Genomic DNA, 14,746 nt, shown 5'->3' on the forward strand with positions numbered 1-14,746 from the left:
TCTTCGACGAAGACCAGCCAGCCCCCGCGTCACTGACTACCTACAAAGCACCCTTCTCCCCCATTTACAGAGCAAGGTTGTAGCTATACTCATCCTCCATATTCTGGCTGATCCAAAGCACGACACTGCTCAAGCCCACGAGCGCATTCGCGACAACGTTCTCGATGCCCATGCCCAGCGCCGGCATGGCGACATCCTGCACGACAAACTTGAGCACAAAGACCGTCACGCCGCCCGCCATACCCCCGGCCAGCGCGGCGAAGCCGAGGAACAGCACGACGCGGGCCTTCCACGCGACGCCGTTGCCGCTGTACGAGAAGCTGTCGGCCGACAAGCGCGCCTTCTCGACCGAGTTGATGATGAGCATGCCGAGCGAGGAGAAGATGAGGGGCAGCCAGTCGACAAAGGTGACGTGGGTGTCGGAGCCGTTGCGGGCTGACTTTGACCAGACGGCGGAGTCGAGCATGACGTAGAAGGCGATGGAGAACTGGGGGGGTTGACGACGGTTAGCAGGGTTTTTGAATCTTCTGTTCTTCTCATGATTTTTGGTTTTTGGGGAAGGCTTTGATGGGAAGAGGAAACCAGCTGATGTTCCTTCGCGTGCTATCTATCCTACGACACTGGCGGGTGACCATCAGGCGAGAGAAGAGGGAACAAGCTTACCAGAGCTCCGGCGCCGTAGACGCCAAAGTTACGAGCCCAAGCGCTGTTGAGCCATTCCGGCTTGCTGAACTTCCAGAGGCGCTCTTCCTCCATAGTTGCGAATGTGGTGATGGGATGGATTGGCTTATGAGGTGTAGTTGGTTTCGGAAGCGATTAGCTGAAGATAGCTCCCAGTCTGCGAATCGTTGTAGATGGATCGGGCGGGCGGGGATCTGGGCGTGTATCGTCGGGAGTGTTCTCGAGCAGTCGATGCTCTTGGAGGAGAAGAAAAGTGTCGTCGGTATATCGCCGGGGGGGATGATTGAGCCACGCGTGCGTTGTTCGTCGTCTGCTGTCGTCTGCTTCGGTGTAAGGCTAGGCTTGGGTGACGAAGGCACGGGCTCCGGATGTTGGTCGCCTTGACGTTGATCCGGCACAGCTGAGGCGTCACAGTCCCACTACCTCATCCCTGTCCCGGAGCTTTGCCGTTCACACGTGACCCTTGACATGTCACATGATCTTTACATTGCAAAGGTACTCGTGCATCTTGACTCTGTATATCTTAGGGAGCTAAGGGGAACGAGACAATATAGAAAAACACTCATTTCAAAAGTATGATCGAAACCGAGGAAAAGAACCTAGTCTCTCTCATATGTATAGACTATCTTGGTAAATATGTGCTGTTGCGACGCCATCAGCAAGTCAACTCATAGCTTACACCTCCAAGTCCCCTGCTTCGTACATGACTCTGCCTGCACCCGTGCTCATGAACGACATTCCATTGCTCAAGACACGGCGTGGACCCTTCCTCGTAGATCCGATCGAAGCGGAGCGGTTCATCGCCATGCTCCGGGCTCAGGTTGACCCCCGTTAACACCCCGCAAACACGAATCGGTCCCAGTAGCACGGAACACGAGGAATTGAGGGGCGCATGCCGCTGCACGCCAAACACATGCACGTAGGCGCAAAGCCTATCTAATTCATATTGACACGAGAAACAGAATACGATTTGGCCAAGGCCGTCACAGCCAACCTGTATTGAGGACTAATCCTACGCCCTTGCCTCGGAGCGCTCGAGATAAAAAGAAGTAGACAAAAGGTCCTAATAGTACACTAACAATTACCGGCACGCCTACCAATTCCAGCTTGGGATATTATCGTCCCATTTGCCTCATCTAGGAGGACGTGGTCCGCAATACCCATCTCGAGACAGCCGCAAGGCTGCCCACGAAAATTGGCCGAATATGGCAGGTTGGTGCGAATGTACGTATGCCGCGCAGCTATGTCCATAGACTGCAGAAACCTCAGAATGGGCAGAGGCCCACCCGACGTATTCCGGTCCCGGCCCTTTCCAGAGAGAGCCCAAAAAGGAAGAAAAAATGAAGAAGAAAATAGACTTGGAAATAAGCCCAGCCGCCGTGTTCCCTGATGCTCGAAAAAAAAAGTCTTCAATGTTGTATGACCCCCTGCGGACGTCCTCTCATAATGATTAGAGTCACGGACGCCTCAAACGCCGATGTTTTGCTGTATGACGGGCCTTGTCGCGTAACAAGACCCCGAGAATAGGGGAAACCGTATCGTCGTTCTGTCGTATCCAGTTTTGCACACCTTCTATATCTCGATCTCCTTCATCGGCTCCTCCGATACCTCAGGTTGCTTGCCGTTGGCTTTGGCGGTGCCATTCATCTTGCCAGCGGGGTTTGCGTTCTCCTTTCCTTCGCCCTCCGCAGTCTCGACGTGCGAAAGTAGCGACACGCGGGAGCCCTTGGGGGTCTCTTCGCTCGGCCGGGGAGTTTCGACTTCGACAAGCTTCGTTGGCTTGAGGCCGTTTGTCTGCAGCTCCGGCAGAGGGGTTTCCTCGGCCACTCGTGCCAGGGGGCTGGACTTGCCATAACCAGGGCGAATGGGGCTGGCAATCGGAGAAGTGCCTCCCAGTCGTTGCATTGATCTTCCTCGTTGTTCGCCATTAGGCTCGGCTGATGTCGGGCTCGCGCTCGTGTACGGAGAGTTGGCGCCAGATCCAGCGGGAGATCCGGCTCTGTTAGTAGGTGCAACCGATCTGCGCTTTGCAGCTCTTCGGCCGTACTTCTGATCCATTCGCCATCGAAGAATGCCAAAGTAGGGAGGCTCAACACGTGTCTCCTTAAACTCCCGCAACTTGAGCTCGTTGGTCTCCTCATCCACAAACCACTTGCCAGACGAGAGGTCGTCCGCGACCATGGCGAGGAAGTGAGCCCAGGAGCGGGCAATGACATACTTGGTATCGTAGTCGCGACCAAAGAGAACGATCTGCCCCCATTTGCCGCTGGGACCGGGAGCGAGGTCGACAGCCAGGTTGTTTCCACCCCAATCGCGCACCAAGGGGATCCAGGCTGGGTGGGCATACGATCGCTGCACTGCGTTGGGAGGCACGCAATCCTGGCGAGCAATGAGGTCCTGACGCCAAGAGCCATTGTTTGCGGCCGCAGGAGATGCGGGTTCTCTGGAAGACGATGCCTGGTTGCTGCTGCCGAGGGCCTTGGGGAGAGCGGCAGGTCTTTGGTAAGCCGCTTCGGAGAGGAATTCCTGGTTGACCTTGCGCCACTGGTCCCATTCCTGAACAATCTCCTCGCAATCAAGCAACATGGAGCCGAAAATGATACCAGTAGGCATTCCCAGGCGCTCCTGGCCGTCGTGAACCATCAGTGACTCTCTCACGTCAAGGGGCAAGGAGCAGTCGAGTTGATGCTCCAGTTCGTTGAGGTCGTTATCAGTACATCCCTCGCAGAGCTGGTCCCACAGCTCAGGGTAGTGCTCTTCAGCCCAAGCGTCAATCTTCTTCCACGAGTGGGAAACGGGAGGGGGAGGAGGTGAGCCGTCCTGGAAAGACTGCATGGGGACGTCTCCGGGGCTCTGTAGCTCAAAGCCATCGTGCTGGCTTTCGCGGCGAGCAGATTGAGATCTCAGACCTGGGGAATAAGGCGCAGAAGGGTTGGGGCTAGTTGGTGTGTAGGGCATGCCACCGCCCTGGTAGCTGTTCTCGCGTGAGAATCTGTTATAATCGTCGGCGAAGGGAGAGGATACATCGGCGCGGGATTCGGAGGCTGTCGCGACGGAAGTAAGGATGCCGCTCTGGCGATTCAGAGGAACGTGGCGACCGGTTCGGTGAGGAGAGTCAATCGTAGAGTCTAAGGTAAGTTAGTTTTGTGACAAAGGTAGGCGTTGCAGAGGTCGTTCGGGAGGGAAAAACGTACGTCGGTCGTAGCTGGTCAGATCGTGCCAGAGAGAGCGCATAGCCGCACCGAAGCCGAACCTGTCATGGCAAAGTCAATGTCTCGGTCCTCTTAGGCGTCCCAAGAAAAGGGGACTGAACGATTGAAAGAACGGATGCCAACGTACGTGTTCGCCATGATTGGCGATAGGGCCCCTGGCCGATTTGATAAGACAATGATCCTGTTCCGGGGTTGGATAAAGAGACGCGATCGACCGGTTGCGGTTGTGGAAAAGTAAGGAAACGGCAGCGAAAGTTGGGGGGTGCTGAAGAAGTCGATTTACCCCTTTGGTCGTTGGCGTTGAGGTTAGGGGTAACGGCCGAATCGTCAAAGACAGATGACAGCAGGTGCTGGGTGGGAGTCTCCTTAATTTAGGATGCTGTGTTTGTTTCCCACCGCCGTTGAGGTATTGTCGACTCGCAATGGGGTTGAAAGTGTGAAGGAGTGTTGAATTCACAACCAGCGAAAGTATGCGGTCTGAGTGGTGAATTGGGTTGTTGGAGGGAAAAAGAGGCTTCGAGGTCGGAGGCAGCGCGGTCAGGTCAGGGGCGGGCCGCGAGGGTTGGATTGTGAGGTGCCCGTGTTTATGTCTGACGGGGCGTGGAATTTTTAGAGTTGGGGACGATGGCGTAGTAAACCCGTCGCGGTCCTCGAGTGTGCCAGGCGGGTGCAGATGTTAGTGCAGTGAAGGACGGGAGGCGAGAGTGAGGTGTGCTGCAGCTCTCAGTGCGACGCAGGAGAATAAGTGGAGGCAGGTAAAATAGTGCGGTAACGATAGGTAGCTGTGCCTTGATATCTTTCTCTCGCTACCTCAGGGACCAAGGGCCAGGAAAGAAAAAGAGCACCTCTGATAGCGGGACTGGACAGGCAGGTAAGGTAGGTGGACAGGGTTAAATCTGGAGACGTTGAGGCTTCGTCTGGTCAGTTTGGTGGATGGCGCCCGGCGTGGTTTGTGGCACTTTAGGGGAAGGAAGGAGCCCCAGTGTCAGTGTTTCCTCCCCAGTCAGTCTTGGTCGATACCTCAGGAAAAAGCGAGGATACCTGGGTATTCGTGGTAGTAAGAACGAGATGGTGGTGGATGTGGTGGGCTTCTGGGAGTGGCTTGGGGATGAGAGAGGGAGGGAAGGAGGGGGCGGACAGGCACGGGGGGTTCGAGTGAAAGTGGGACCTTCAGAACGGTTTAGGAGAGAAGGGGGACCCCTGGTCTCTCCTTTCTCATTAGACAAAATGAACCGGTGCCTTCCTTGCTCGAGCAAAACCAAAAGACTAAAAAAGCAGAGGGAGAAAAAGCAAGCAGTGCCGCGGCGACCCTGAACGGCGAGGTTACTCCAGTAAGGTGCCTTGGCACAATAAGGTAGGTAGGTCTGCTGCTTCTGCGGAGTTTGCGACGAGGTGAAGCCAAGGTGAGAGGGAACGAGAGAGGACACTAGTAACGAATTGCGACGCGAAAGCGAGCGAGCGAGTGTCGGTCAGGTCGGTGAGGATGTTTCCTGTGTGATAACGAACGCTCTGGATGCGAGAGTGTGTGCAACGATAATGTAGGCAACGACTGTGGGAAGTAAGTGATTGATGGAGATGAAGATGAAGATGAGAAGGGGAGAATCAATGGCACGGCTCATGTCAGGACAGGGAGAAGAAGTTGGCATTAATGGCAAACATAGTGTAGATGCTAATTATCTTTGATCTTCAGGAGCACTGCAACTACGACCTCCACTCAATGCCGTGTACAATCACAGATAGAGGTACATCCACGCTATTCGACTCCCATCACACTACTACAAGTGGTACAGTGAATACAGGGCAAGTTGCTTGGTGGTCAAATGCGCACTGACAAACTGGGTAACCCAGCCTCAGTCAAGTCACTGCAACAGCGGGATGGCGATGGCAAAATCAGGGTAGGATTGGCACATTGGGATGGAAGAGGGGGATGGATGGGACGGCGTTTGACGTCGTAGGACTGGCGCCAGGCTTCGAAAGACTTCATTCAAAGCTCAGCAATCTGGCAATCTGGTAAATTGGCAGAAGGGGACCCGGAGATTCGCGCGTCAAGTTGGTGCCGCCCCTTCCACGATTCACAATCAATTGGCAGACGATTTCCGGGTCTTTTAGATAGATCTTTGCCTACGAGAAACCCGCAGTACTATAAGGTACCGTACGGAGTATACACCGTACTCGTAATTCGGGGCGGTGTTAGGAAGGGGCGAAAGGGCAACCTACACAGTACATTGATGATTGATGAAGGGATGGGTGTGTAGGATGGCTTGGATTGGATCCCCTCCCCAAATTTACCATCTCTTGCAGGCGACTATTTCGTGTGCAAGGTAAGGTACATACCTTTTTGTAAGTACCTGTTCGGGTTGTCTTGTACGGCAGAGGACATGCGGGCAGAACTGCCGCGGCCCACGGACGAAAAGATAGGAGACAGGGATGGATGGCCAGGTCTCGCAAGTGTGGAATGCCCGCCCGCTAAAGAGGACGCGCCGAAGAGAAGGCGCGGGCGGGCGGCGGGCGAGTGGGAGTGGCAGAAGTGGTTCAGAAACTGGAAGTCTTGGGTGGGCTCAGAGTCATTGAGTGTAAGGTGATGGTTGTGTCGCGGCTCAGGAACCGGCGCTGCTTGTGCACTGTTGCTGCCGAGACCCCTGACTAGTAGGAAGCATTAGCCGGATGCTGATAGGAAAATACCTCGATGAAACGGGTCAAATCGAATGTGTTGGTGTGAAATGTCTTGAACTGACGTAGTGGGCTACTACGCCACGGGATCAAGCCGTTTCTTTTTGGTCCCCGCTGCGTCAACTGGAGCCCAATCTGCTAGTCAGGAGCTTTGGAAAGTTCCTTCTTTCACTGAAGATCCCGGCGTAAACGGCTGCCTCTACCCGTCGATTCTCTTAATTTTGAAATCCTATTGGCAATATGGACAAGACGGAGTAGGTATGCAAGTATACATCAGATACATCCATCGAGTTTATCTCTGCAGCTGGCAACAACTGTGAATACATACTTAGGTAAGGTACTATTACCTTAGTCGTCAACCACGCGGCATAAACCGCCATTTTGTTTCCCACCTCAGGCGCATGCTATTCTCATTTCCAACCCGCACCTGGTCGTTTCCACCCCTGGACCGCATCAACTCACCTCTGGGCCTCATCTCCAACTCTGATTACCTGATATGCAACCAAATCTACAAAGTACTTTCCAATCTGCGCCGTCTGGTCGTCGTCGTCGTCGTCGTCACCTTGTTGATTAGCGCAGCTTAAGCCCCGAAAGAGTCTTCATGTAGGTCTCGGACATGTGCCAGATGAAATGAACATGCAAAGATGAGAACAAAGGAAAAGCCCAAGTCTTCTAGGCGTCTTCCATGAACCGGTAGAGCTGAACCCGTCCAGGGAAAGAAGCATTCCATTCCGCACGTCTCCTCATTTCAACAGCTTTCCCCGCCCCCGAAACAAACCTGGACCGGCGGGAACCCTGAATCTTTGGTCGCTCATTTTTTTTTTCTCGCAGCTTAAATTACCTTACAGTCCATGTCACGCTGGTAAACTTCTTGAAACATGCAGTCTCTGCCCCCGCTCGATGCAGAATATTCCCGACGTCTCCAAAGTCAATGTTCCAGAGTACCTGCGGTACAGATACACTCCACTTTCTTTTTCTTTTTCATTACAGAGTCCGGACTATTTGCTTTGTTTTTGCTTCCGTAGAGAGGTAAATGAAGGCGACGTGAAGGTTGCACACATCGGTGTCATGGCAGCTGTGCGACAATGCCACTGGCTTTCACCTCTGCAGGAGCTTGCAGGCGGCAGTGCGATAAGAGGCGCTAGAGACGCAGGAAGCGGCAACTGGATAATAGCACCAACAACGACGCAGCCCAAGTCGTCACCCAGACGTTGCGCACAGCGACCAGCGGCGGCTGCGCGCTATCTCGATCGACTTGCAGCTTGAGAGAGAGAGAAAGAGAAGTGGGAACTTGGAAGCAGACACTAGAGATTGGTGGTTCAGATGGCGGATGGCTTGGGAACACCCGACTACCTACACTAGCGCAAGGGAGGAGGGCGGACAGTTTCGTGTGGCAACCGGTCGTGGTCGTCTTACTGGCCAGTGCTTCTCTGGGTTTCTGGTGTTTCTCCTCCTCACCATTGGTTTATCTTGCGGCACCATAGCTCACTGGCATCTCTTGCTTGCATCGTTTGACCTGGCTGTTTTCTTTCTTGGGCGGCTGCGGCTGGCGGCGTTGGTTCGTTGCCACGTTCACGGTTGACAGTTCCCCAACTGTTTGGGGCGGGATGCAGCGCAACTCGCAGCTGCATTTTGTCAGCGGGGACTTTCAGCTGGCAATTGCCCGCTGAAAACGTCCAGTGGCGGCTTCCCGGCTTTGCAGCCGCCGGCCGGTCCAAAATAATTGCCTTGATGCCGTGGCTGATGCTCTCTCTTGGTTCCCTCTGCACATCCAACCGCGTTTGCATTCGCGACCACATGCCACGCCCAAGGGGCTTCGGACTTGGCAGCATTCAGCAGAAAGCATCAGTTGTGCCATCCGATATTGGTACTGCTTCCTATAATGGGCCACCTGGAAACTGCAGGTTTTTTTTCCAAGCCTCCAGGGACGAAGGATGTTGCTTCCGAGCCTTCATTCTCCGTGTTTGACTTGATAGCGCCCATCGAGACCCGTTTACTTGACGGATACATCCCTGGTTGATGTCATGATGGATCTGGTCCCGTCCCACCTTCATCTGCCATCTCACCGGCTAAGGTAGCGACTACTGCGTACGTGTAGAGACAGACGTCCCACTCGGTGCAGGACCCAGCTGGACAGTGAGATGACTATGCCAAGGACTGAAGCGTCCCCCTAAGTCCACCTTAGCGATTCCTTCTTGGAACAAAATTTTTGACAACGACCGCGAAGCCAGTCTCTAGCTTGGTGTGCTAGTCTAGATCTAGACAAAAGTTCGGGTCTCGGTATTGTCCGTATACTGCCTCCACATCTGTTCTCATATCACGTCTAACACGACACCTTCGCGATGAATTTGGCACGGTCCGAACTCGCAGTACTGCCTAAGAAGCCTTCGAGAGTCTGGAGCCTCGGCCAGATACCGCCTTAGTCGAAGCGCTACCTGTTTCTAGTATCTCCTATAAGCATCCAAACCCTTATATGCCTTTGCGGTATCGACCGTCTTGTGGACTATGCAGTATACCTTGACGTCGAAGTTCACGGCAAAGGGCCACCCCAGGCACTACAGAGAGCATTTCACGATGATTTTCGTCGAAATTTCGAGAATATCCAGGGCATGTGGTGCAAATTGGGTGTGGCTTAAGCTTCATTGTGCCCCACATGGTGCCACTGCTCATTTGCTCTTCGATTTGCCATTGGTTTCGAGTTGAAGTCTAGATATCAGTCTTGGTCACCAAGCTGAAGAGCATGCTTGGTCCCTTGGCTCTCCACAGCTATCTCGATAAGCTTTCAAGCACCATGAGCCGATCGGTTGGCAGCATCCACAAGTGGGATCGCAAAGGGCTTTGGACACGGCTAAGACTCTTCCTTTTTACGCTGGCCAAAGACAAGAAGCCACTGGACATAAAATAGGAACGAGCCTCGTTACTAGCATGGATGGAATAGCCATGCTTTACTCGACAACCTGGTAGAATTAGGCCGAGATGTATCACATGTTCGACCGAGTGCCTCATCTCCAGTTCGATAGATTTCAGCAAGCCTCGAGGCTACATGATCGTTCGGAGTAAACGATGAGCATTTCAATATGGCAGTCATTTGTCCTTGGTACCATACCTCGTATAAGCCAGATAATCGGGATCACCGGGCTGTAGGCCGTAGCAATCTGCCACAATACCCGGTGAAGTCCACACGCCAAGGTCCTAAGCGCAGGTAAGAAAAGAAAGAGCTGCGGATTGGTTTCGCAATCCGATCACACGAACGAAGGTCTCGGGTCAGAAGCATGTCAATGATGCATGGAAGAGGCAGGAACCGTACGGGAAAAGCACCGCCAAAACAGCCCGAGCGCTTCTCCGAGAACACCCCAGACGTCACCTCACGACTTTGTCGAGGACCGAGCACGATCCTAGTTCTAGAGATTGTGGAGAGTTCCCTAATGCAGTTGCAGAGACAGCCCTACAATGCCAAACTTCGGACGGCGAGGCAAAGACGTCAAAAAGCAGGAAATATCGGGCGGGCCACAATCGGATGATGATCTGCTTGGGAGGCCGTTCGCAAGCTGCGACGGATTCGGGATGATGTCGAACTTGTTTCCTCGCTGCAAAGCCGTGAGGCCTGTTCGCTCGGCCATTCCGAGTTATTTTCAACCTCGGATGTCAGTCGTGGCCAACTGCGAAAGACATCTGAGCTGGCCTGGCTTAGGACTTGAATCAACTCCCCTTCATCATAGTTGTGAGGGTGACTGAACAGGTCATGAACACATGCTCGTCTGAACCCATGTGTACTAAACAAGCATCGTCTCGCAATCGCTGCTCTATAATATTCAGAATCTCCTTGGCATCTGCTTCTTCCACGGTTGGCAATCGTCACTATGTTGTATGTTGATGATATTCTTGTACTTTCCACCTCCCTGAGACCCCAACAAGAGACGAACCGTCGAAGAAGTTTATAATTTGTGACAGAATAACAGCCCAGATGATTTTCCTTCTGTTTAGGAACCGAGGTATCTTTCTCGAGGCCAAATAGTTATGAGTATCCCATGCTCTCAACCCGTCCCCATCAACCTGTTCGCCACCACACGTGTAGTTCATCTCGTATCGCAACATGTTGCTTGCTACATCTCGCATGTACCCTCTACAGACAATGACGGCATTCTAAACTCGGCCGAACATATCCTTTGTTCCACATATACATTTATTCTTATACCTTGACTTGGAAATGTGGCAAATTAGAAAAGAGGCTACGAAATCAAGCCCACAAGCCTCACACCACGCGCCGACAGTCGTAGACAGACAATGTCAACGACGTATCATCGCGTCGCGCAATATTGTGGCTGTGACGAGAGATATCGTCCAATACCCATTCAAACGATACGATGACAACGACGACGACGACGATGGGGTAGGTCTCCCATGTCGTGTAACCCCAAAGTCATGTCACCCAGGCAATAGGAGTCAACAGTACAAGTCCGGTGTGATGATGTGTGCTGTACTGGGCCTCTCCCCACCACAACAAGCTTACTGACATGCATCAAGAGCATGAATAACTGACCCAAGAAAATGGTTAGATAGAAAATGACAAAAATAACAGTAAATCCCTGTGGCTCAAAACAAAACAAAAAGTCGACTCGACCCCGCAACCTATTGCACGCAAGAAAAAAAAAACAAGCTATCCATGGCATTATGTAAGACCGTGAGCCAACATATGTTCTTTGCCAGAATTCGTACCGCTCGGCCATCGACTACAACGGACGGTGCTTGTTGATGAACTGGTCCGTCTTTGGTGCCGATAATGGAAGCCATAGGGATGAGAGCTCATCAAGGGCGAGTGCGTGTTGTTACGGTGGAATACACAATGGACGGCAGACATCATGAAGACAAAACAAGAGCACCAATCAAAGAGCTCTGCCGCAATTCATGTTTCGAAACATGCAGGGGCGGCTGTGGCTGACGTGCGGCTCGGCGATTGGCAAAGAGTTGACGCGTCCACATGTTTTCTCACGGGCTGCTGATTACTAGCGAAGACTATGCTCGTGGAGGGAGGTGAAATGTAACCAATGCGGGTATCTCTATTATGCATGAATCCAATGCTGAACTACACAACGTATTTTTCTTGGTTCGCTGACTCGTCATGCTACCCTCTTCGTGAATGTAGCTGCGCATCATCTCACGCAACCGAAGAAGGGGCCCCAGTATCGGGCTTATGAGCCTCCAACATCAAAGCTTTGTACCTGCCTTGCAGAACCTCCTTCGGCAGCGTGTGCAGAATCTCGTTTCGCAGCCGCTTCTTGTCGAACGACAGCTTTTCCAACTTGAGAGCCTCCAGAATGTAGCTCACGACCGTGTTCGTCTGGAGCGGCGGGTCTCGGAGGACCTTGGCAACGGCCTCGGGCGTGAGGTCCTCGTTATCGTTCCAGATGAAGTAGGCTCGTACGGCGGAAGGTGAGGCGTGGAGGGATTTGATGGTGGTCCGGTAGCTGGCCAGCTTCTCATCGGCAGCAACGACCCTGGCATCCTTTTGGCGCTTCTGGGTTGGAGCAGCCAGTTTGGCGGCTCTCACGCTCTCGGCGATTGATTGACCCTCGCCATCTGCCTCAACTTCGAGACTGTCTCTGATTGCTTGGCACTCCGAGGCCGACAGAGGTGCTGAGATGTTGCGCGGGTCAGCCTCCAGAGGTTCAATATTCTCTTCTGCCATTGGGAGGGTGACACCGTCTGCGAGCCGGATGTTCAGGCCGAGCTCAGCATTATACGGGAGCGGCGGAGTTGGATCGAGGCTCTTGCGCTTCCCATTGAGAACATGGAATAGTTGAAAGCCGGCATAGGCATCTGAAGCAGAGTCTAGGCAGAGTTAGCAAGCAGTAGAGAAAAGTTTCTGCTAACACTTACACATGAGCTGGTCCATGTTCAGGGACTGGGACCAGTCACTCGACCGGACATCCTGCCCCTTGAACATGGGAAGACCAAGGTGTTCCTTGACCATTGTAGCCAGAGGTACAGGCCTCCTGTTGATCAGTCTCACTTCGCCACTTGCTGAGTACTTCACAAGCTTATACATATGGCTCAACTCGAAGACTCCCCTCGTATCGACCTGCAGATGGTTTCGTATCCGCGTACAGTCACCCTTGATGTTCACGCCGACCTTTCGCACATCCGAGTCCTCCATGATCTTCCGAAATGTCGGAGCGACAAAGTCGTCGGTGGGAAATAAGGCAATGTGAAATAGAGCGATCCGACTCTCGTTGGCGACCTGGATCAAGGAAACATTCTTCTTCGGACCCGAGGTCTTCTTCGCATCCGGGAACCACTCGAGGTCGAACCCAAGGACTGAATCATTCACAAAGTATTGACATACTCTCTCCATGGTGTGTTTGGTCTTGCAGTAGTGCACCTTGACCTTTTGCTCGGCCCCGTCTACCGATGGTCCTCGAAAGAGTGTGTAAGACCAGAATGAGTCTCCCGTGTTCTCTTTTGCAGCTTGGGCTTTCCGGAATGCCGGCAGAGGGATCTTGAAATCCAAGTCTGTCTGCGGAGGATCTGCTGGCTCTGTAGCCGCCTTCGTCTCAGCCTCAGCCTTGCCCTCCTTCGGACCCCCTGCGGTCTCTGCTTGGAGCGTCTGGGCAGTGGGAACGTTGTCTAGCGCGGGCTGGTACTCCGGAGCGGTGTAGAAAGGCAGGTCATCGCTGTCAGAGTCGATAATCTCGTTATTCGGCTTCGTCGCGACTGAGGGCTGGCTGTTGTCTGGCGTCGTGGTGTGGAGAGAACGCAACATGTCCACTCGAGGATGGGATGTCTCGTTCTGACTCGCTTGGCCGAAGACGATGCCTCGAATGGGGTTCCATAGTCTGGCGTAGGAAGAAGGATACATTGTTGATTTGGAACGTCTGCGAGTCGTCGATACTGTCAGTAAAAAGCCAAGGGCAGCTTGCAGTTCGGTGAAAAGGGTGTTCATACGTTTGGACCAGCATCGACCTCGGCAAAAGTCGATGATTATATAGAATAGAACTGCTGCGTCTAGGGAAGCTCATCACCGCTACTCGCAGGTGCATCTGAAGGGGGAGTGAAGCGCCATATTTGCCACCGGGCATTGGCGCGACAAAGTGAAGAACGGGATTCTTCAGGCAGACGCGTCGTGGGTGATGGAGGGGTTCAATTAAAGTACGGAGTAGGCTTTGTACGCGCCCAGTTGGCGGCAACGACAGCTGGGAGCTCCGGTGATGTGGCTTAGTCATTCACAGCTCATCGCGCAGTCACCTGACATGGGCCGTTACGCTCACCCCTCCGGCCTAAGTGCACGACGTCCATCTTGAACAGCGACGTTTTGGTCAGGTAAAGAACCTTCGTTTGGTGTATCAAAACGACCATCATTTCGTTCGACGACTTTAATCCCTGCGGAACCCCTATAAGGAGACTTCAAACGTGAAGATTTCAGAATCTCCACCAGATTCAAAGATTTAAGCGGCAAAATGGCGTCGCAACTGCTCCCTCTGGGTGAGTGGACAAGCCCATGAATGCAGATCGTCGAAGCTGACGAAGATAGAACTTATCGACAAATGTGTTGGATCGAGGATCTGGGTTGTTATGAAGGGTGACAAGGGTACAGCTGACCATCAAGGGCTCGAGTGAACCTGATCTGCTGACTCAAATGATGGCAGAATTCAGCGGCACGCTCCTGGGTTTCGATGACTACGTCAGTAAGTAAATCTTGAATGTTGCGCTACCCATGACTGGAAATATCTAACGAGAAAACAGACATGGTGTTGGAGGACGTGACAGAATTGTATGTGGCCGTTTTGACGGAAACGTATACCCCTGCTAACTACGGCCTAGCGACTACTCTGGCAACCACACAAAGCTTCCCAAGATCCTGCTGAACGGCAACAACATTTGCATGGTACGTCACGTTTCCTATTGGGTTTTCTAAGAGAGGGGAGGAGAGAGACTGATGATGAGCAGCTCATTCCTGGAGGAGAGGGTCCGGTGACCGCATGAAGAAGTTTGGACAAGGGTCGCATTTGAGCAGAGGCAGCCGCTCTTCAAGATCATAGATAGACTAGGTTCATGATTTCTATAACCTAAAGGATGGCATGAGGGAGGCACCAGGGGTGGTACGAGCAATGCCATGACGGCTGAAGGCGTTGACTCGCTACCCAAGGAGACAGCACCAAAGAGGGCTTCAAGGGACTGGGCATACA

General features: G+C 53.0%; 5 protein-coding genes across 5 annotated transcripts; 1 reads left to right on the plus strand and 4 right to left on the minus strand.

Annotated features, from left to right (window-relative positions):
• Nucleotides 1-64: 64 nt before the first annotated feature.
• On the minus strand, nucleotides 65-756 carry CCOS01_00834 (uncharacterized protein; the record flags this gene model as incomplete). The annotated part of the gene is made up of 2 exons (XM_060449030.1): nucleotides 65-487; nucleotides 664-756. 2 exons carry the CDS (start codon nucleotides 754-756, stop codon nucleotides 65-67), a joined length of 516 nt encoding a protein of 171 aa, XP_060320468.1.
• Nucleotides 757-2,253: 1,497 nt separating this feature from the next.
• On the minus strand, nucleotides 2,254-4,031 carry CCOS01_00835 (SMI1/KNR4 family protein; the record flags this gene model as incomplete). Its single annotated transcript, XM_060449031.1, has 3 exons — nucleotides 2,254-3,809; nucleotides 3,876-3,934; nucleotides 4,021-4,031. The coding sequence occupies 3 exons, from the start codon at nucleotides 4,029-4,031 to the stop codon at nucleotides 2,254-2,256; spliced, it is 1,626 nt and encodes a 541-aa protein (XP_060320469.1).
• Nucleotides 4,032-10,915: 6,884 nt separating this feature from the next.
• On the minus strand, nucleotides 10,916-11,290 carry CCOS01_00836 (uncharacterized protein; the record flags this gene model as incomplete). Its single annotated transcript, XM_060449032.1, has 1 exon — nucleotides 10,916-11,290. One exon carries the CDS (start codon nucleotides 11,288-11,290, stop codon nucleotides 10,916-10,918), a length of 375 nt encoding a protein of 124 aa, XP_060320470.1.
• A 428-nt stretch (nucleotides 11,291-11,718) lies between these two features.
• Nucleotides 11,719-13,419, minus strand: CCOS01_00837 (3'-5' exonuclease; the record flags this gene model as incomplete). Its single annotated transcript, XM_060449033.1, has 2 exons — nucleotides 11,719-12,392; nucleotides 12,441-13,419. The coding sequence occupies 2 exons, from the start codon at nucleotides 13,417-13,419 to the stop codon at nucleotides 11,719-11,721; spliced, it is 1,653 nt and encodes a 550-aa protein (XP_060320471.1).
• A 598-nt stretch (nucleotides 13,420-14,017) lies between these two features.
• Nucleotides 14,018-14,543, plus strand: CCOS01_00838 (U6 snRNA-associated Sm-like protein LSm5; the record flags this gene model as incomplete). The annotated part of the gene is made up of 6 exons (XM_060449034.1): nucleotides 14,018-14,042; nucleotides 14,092-14,148; nucleotides 14,207-14,245; nucleotides 14,304-14,331; nucleotides 14,382-14,445; nucleotides 14,508-14,543. The coding sequence occupies 6 exons, from the start codon at nucleotides 14,018-14,020 to the stop codon at nucleotides 14,541-14,543; spliced, it is 249 nt and encodes an 82-aa protein (XP_060320472.1).
• Between the last annotated feature and the right edge of the window lie 203 nt (nucleotides 14,544-14,746).

The sequence above is a fragment of the Colletotrichum costaricense genome (genome assembly GCF_030867565.1).
Source record: "Colletotrichum costaricense strain IMI 309622 chromosome Unknown Scaffold_1.1, whole genome shotgun sequence".
NCBI classification, from domain to species: Eukaryota; Fungi; Ascomycota; class Sordariomycetes; order Glomerellales; family Glomerellaceae; genus Colletotrichum; species Colletotrichum costaricense.